This window comes from Buceros rhinoceros, unplaced genomic scaffold (genome assembly GCF_000710305.1).
Source record: "Buceros rhinoceros silvestris isolate BGI_N320 unplaced genomic scaffold, ASM71030v1 scaffold13860, whole genome shotgun sequence".
Lineage (NCBI taxonomy): Eukaryota > Metazoa > Chordata > Aves > Bucerotiformes > Bucerotidae > Buceros > Buceros rhinoceros.
Genome location: NW_010391382.1, coordinates 48,673 through 53,688, shown reverse-complemented (window position 1 = coordinate 53,688; position 5,016 = coordinate 48,673). Strand labels below are relative to the sequence as shown.

The window sequence follows — 5,016 nt, the reverse complement described above, 5'->3', positions numbered from 1 at the left end:
CAATGGAAACTGGGGAAAGGTAGCAAGCTCCATGCCGTAGAAAATAACCACTAACTTTCCCTAACATTTAGCACAAGCTTTGTTAAAAGATCCAGCAGTTACCATTCTGGTTCCCTGTGGATGTACACGGCTATTAGGTACTGGACACTGCAATTGCTTTTTTCCTTAAAACACTATGAATGTTTCTCCAGATTAAACCACTGAGGCTACCTTAAATTAGCAGTGTTGTTTCTCACACACTGTTTGAATTTCTCTACCCTACTATAAAGGAAGATCACACTTTGGATGGGGAAGACACACAAAAAGATTGAAGTTTCTCATCCAAAGCACAGGGCAACAACGTTCTTCCCCCCCCCCAACAGCACATGAAGGAAAATCCTCCATCTTTTATCCTTTGAAACTTACATTTCTTACTGTTTGAAAAGTTCACGCTAGATTTTATTTTGGAATTAAACAAAATCCATCTCAACATGGCATTTGCTTAAAGACCACTATACACATCTAGTATTATGATGTCACTGAAGTGACTGTTTATTCTGCATTTAGTATCCAGGCCAATATGGTTTATATTGAATTAAGCTGGATGATAGATCTCAGATGACCTGTTGATTGGGTGAACGGAGTTTCAAATGAGCCGGACTTGGTCAAGAATTTTCACCACACATGGCAATTAAATTGAAATGAACATGTTTTTGAAAAAGTCAAAATTTTTGCTATATATATAGTTTCCAAAACTAAAGTTTTGAAACTTGCTTTGAAGTTTGTTGAAATTTAAAGTAGAATGAGAATTAAAATGAAACTCCCTGCAGAAAATAAAATTATTTGGGTTTGGCCACACAAAATGCTTAACAAAACAATCTTTTGGATCAAATGAATGGGTTGGTTTTTTTACTTCACCACTAGTTTTGGTGGACCAAAACATTTTAATGCAGAAGCCAATAGTTGTGTAGAAAACTAAACCAAAATCCTAGTACATATGGCATTCTTCTCTTACCAGGATCAATTCTCTGCTAGCATGCAGAGAATGAGTCTTTGGAAAACAACACAGGAAACACCTTCAAAAATTAATCTTTCTAACATTAAGGTAATGAAGAAAACGTGCCAGTGCCTTCAAGCCTTGTCAAATGCCATGAAAATGAACCAGTACAGTTACAGGTGATCTTTATCCACCTACATATAAACAGTTCTAGTAAAGGGGGCACTTGTCATTTGATTCAAGCCTGGAAATGCTTCTCAAACACAAACACACAGACCTAAGTCTCAAACACTGGGCCAGAATCTTAAAGGAGCAAATCTAACTAGCAGAGATATGAAACACCATTACTTAGCCATTCAAGCTGTATTGAGTCCGTGTGCATAAGGTATGGAAAAATTAAGTCACTTGTAACAGATACTGCTCACTTATAATAGGAGAGCATTTGACTGGAAAGCATTTGGTGAAATTACAGGAAAAAAGGGTTTACAACACAAACAAACATAGAAGTTGTTTTCTTTGGGGCATATAATCTTTATTTAAATTGTTACATAGCTTTATAGAATAAGATTTCCGAGTAGCATTTTTTCCTCTTTCCTCCTATGTCTGTTCCATGCTTTGATGTTCATACTTAAGTTCCCACATTCTTCATGGGATGAAGAACTATTTATGTCCAAAATTATACTCTGAAAGGCACCTCAATTGACATGACAGCTTTATATTTATTTGTAGGATATCACTTGCACAAAGTGAAGTGAGAATGGGGAGTATACAGTGAACACAAGTCATCAAGAATAATAATTATAAAAGAGGAAAGAGTCTGGTATATGAAAGTTAATTCATTATCCATAGTATATTTATAAACAACCGATTTCCTCTCACATTTTCCAGCTCTGTAAAATAAGACCTGTGTATCTTCCCAGAGTCTGTTTGCAAGCCATACAATTCCAAGTAGCCATGCTTAAAGGCATTTTACAAACTATTTTATAACGTGGCATAATAATTTCCCTGTGGGGATGGTCACTGGACACACAAATTGTTCCTTTGCCAGGACAATACTTCCAGTCCTTGATAATGATGGTTTTGACTAGTTTCCAGGAAAAGCTGCCACTTGGTTACATCCATGTTCAGTTCCTTTGCCAGGGATCTTCTACCCAAGCCACACAGTTCACAGATGAAACCTCAAGAGTTCTGCACAAAAGCTCAAGAGACACCCTCTCTCCTGCAGTCAATGTTACCCCATGCATACATACACCTACATGGTTCCAAAACTTGGTTTACCAACCAGCCCTACCCATGGGAAAGTAACTTTACCCCTTTTTGCAGCTAAGGGGTCCATTTGCCTGGAGTCTCTCCTCTTTCTGGGAGCTGCCCATAAATTCCACGATGATGAGGCCCGATGGAAGTGAAGAGCTTTGCACCAGCAACATCAATGGTCAAGCTCAGAAGCAGTGACTTTTGGCAGCAGCAGCAGGGAGCTCTTTTTCCACAGAGGCATTGTCTGTCTCAGTATCTCAAAGGTTCCATTTCAGCAGATCTGAAACCTTTATGTCAAGTTTTTCTCCTTATTCTTGTTTCTTAGTGGTTTTGGAAGAAGGAAATGGGAAAAGAGCAAGCCTAGAAGAACAACTTACACCAGAGTATCACTTCTCTTGCTGCACCACACCACCAGTGTTATCATGGCACATGTCAACATGACTGGGATCAAGATCAGAGTTATGAGAATTTCATCTGGTGGATCTTCCCAGTGAACCTTTTCTGAAGTACAGTTTGAAAAGAATTGTTTATGAATTCCAGTGATAAAGCCCTCTGCGAGGGGGTTTGGCCAAAAGCAACTCGCATTGTTGGCTTCACGTTCTGTGCACTGGGTAAAGTTGTCATAATACCTAGGAAAACAAGAAAATAAAGAGAAGTTTAAATAGAATGCACATGCATATTACACTTAGAGAAAGCTACACAGGCTGCCATATAAAATCTGTAAGAGTGGATCTATCATGTAGAAACTCTACTGAAGGACTTCAACAGAAGTTGTAGGTAGCAAATACTACACAGTGAGCCAGGAGAACTGACTCGCATGTACTCATACGACTGAGAGAATTTACGTGAAATCCTGAGATCCTGATGGACAGTGGTCACAACCCCGTGTTTTGGGTGCTGTTACTGCAGCCAGGATGTCCTAATGCCACTTAAGTAGAATTAGAACGCCCTCGCTAGAGACACCTACAGTATCTTTAAAAAACATACACAAAAATGTGCCAAAAGCAGGACATTTTGAGCAAAATATGGACAGTTCATGCCTCATCTGTCATTGGACATGATGTTATGGCAAAAATAATTATGTGATGTTGGGACAGAGCCACAACATCCATTACTGTGTTACAATTTCAGTTCTACTGTAACCTCATGTAGTAAGAAGGTAATGGAAAAATAACACTCAGAAAGTTAGCTTTTGATGACTCTTATCTTTTTCCCAACTCCAGCAAATGCCCAGCACGAAAAAAGCAGGGGGGAAATCAATTCTAATTACACATGTTCAGAATGCTCATGAAAAATTGGGAACTCCTTGTAATGTGTAACAATTTATTTCAACACAGCATGTGTTGAAATTTACCTGTCCAGGAATAACTTGTATTTATGAGAATTGGCTACCCCTCAGTGGAGAAAAAAAAAAAAAGGAGGAAACAATAAGCCTAAATGAGTAATTGTATGGGTTTTGTGGTGTTATCATAAGCCAAAGAAATTCAGGAAGCAAATGGAATATGGGGGAGGAGACTGGAAATTAAGATGACGAAGAGTGTCATTATGTGAATAGGGCAAGAAATAAGGAAGCTGAATTATTGTCAGTTGTATTTTTAAATATTTCTTTCAGTCCTGCATGACTCAATAAACTCACTTCAAAGGAAAATTAAAATTAGAAAGAAGCCACATGACACCCTAAGCGATAGCATCCTGCACTCTTCTCTGCAGGCCCTACCCTCCCTTTTCAGTACATATAAATATGGTAACTCCTGATGAATAACTAGTTCTGACGTTAAGTACCTCAGAGAGCTAATGCTGACTCAATCCTTTGCTGCGAAGTCGTGGAGGAGAGACATTTGGTGTTTGGGTCAAGACTGAAGCCCACTGTCTGTTGCCTGTCAGGAGAAATGTCTGCCTGCCCTTGCCTCAAGGTTGAGAATACAGGCTGCAGAGCACCTTGTTCTCAGGGAGTTCACTAAAGAAGCCTCACAGAATGGTCCCTCTGCAACCTTCTCACAGTTCTCATTCTCAGGGAGTTTGAGCTGATGCTGCTTTATTAATGAGCAAATACACTGGCCAATCTGACGAGTCCACAACCAGATGCTCTGCCACGTAGATGTATATACACTCAACGTATGTATATTTTAAGCAAAACAACTAGAAAGGAAGCTTTTGTGACAACATCAGCAGCCACAGGGAAACAACAGGAAATAAAGCTAAAAATAAAATAATTAGCTGTTCGTTATTTTTATAGTGTCATTCTTCCATGCGACCTGGTAGCATCCACTCTTTATGCCCTTGGACTAAATTAGAAGCTGAAGTTGTCTGGCTGAATATGGAAGAGACGGTCCCAGGGGACCTGAAGAATAATACATCTAAAGGCATGCCCACAAGGTTCGACAGACAATGGAGGGACGGCAGAGCTGGGATCCTGTTGCCCAGACAGGTCAGTGCTCTGTCTAGCACAGACACTAGTCAGGGCTCCGGAGCACGTCAGGGTCTGCTCCGGCCATGGTCTGGTGAGCAAGCTTGTCCCATCTATGGCTGCTTCAGCTCCCCACTGCTGCTGCTGCTTCAGTTTGCCCATCTGTTCACGCAGAGTAACAAAAACAACCATAAATCCTAGTGAGCTGATCAGACTTTATATAAAGTACCCTAAACTGATACAAATTATATTAATGATATAAAACCTTTCTTTTTTTCTTTTTTTTCTCTGTGTAAAAAATAAAGTTCACTGTTCTTCCAAGAATTCCATAGAATTTTTTCATAAATGTTAGATGGTGTAAATAAAAACATTTCCTGCT

General features: G+C 39.4%; 1 protein-coding gene across 1 annotated transcript in view; it reads right to left on the bottom strand.

Moving 5' to 3' along the window:
- Nucleotides 1-2,603: 2,603 nt before the first annotated feature.
- RAMP3 (receptor (G protein-coupled) activity modifying protein 3) overlaps nucleotides 2,604-5,016 on the bottom strand; it is a 34,135-nt gene continuing 31,722 nt past the window's right edge. Inside the window, exon 3 of the mRNA XM_010141550.1 lies at nucleotides 2,604-2,859. Coding sequence (XP_010139852.1) covers nucleotides 2,604-2,859 — 256 coding nt within the window. The remainder of the gene's footprint in view (nucleotides 2,860-5,016) is intronic.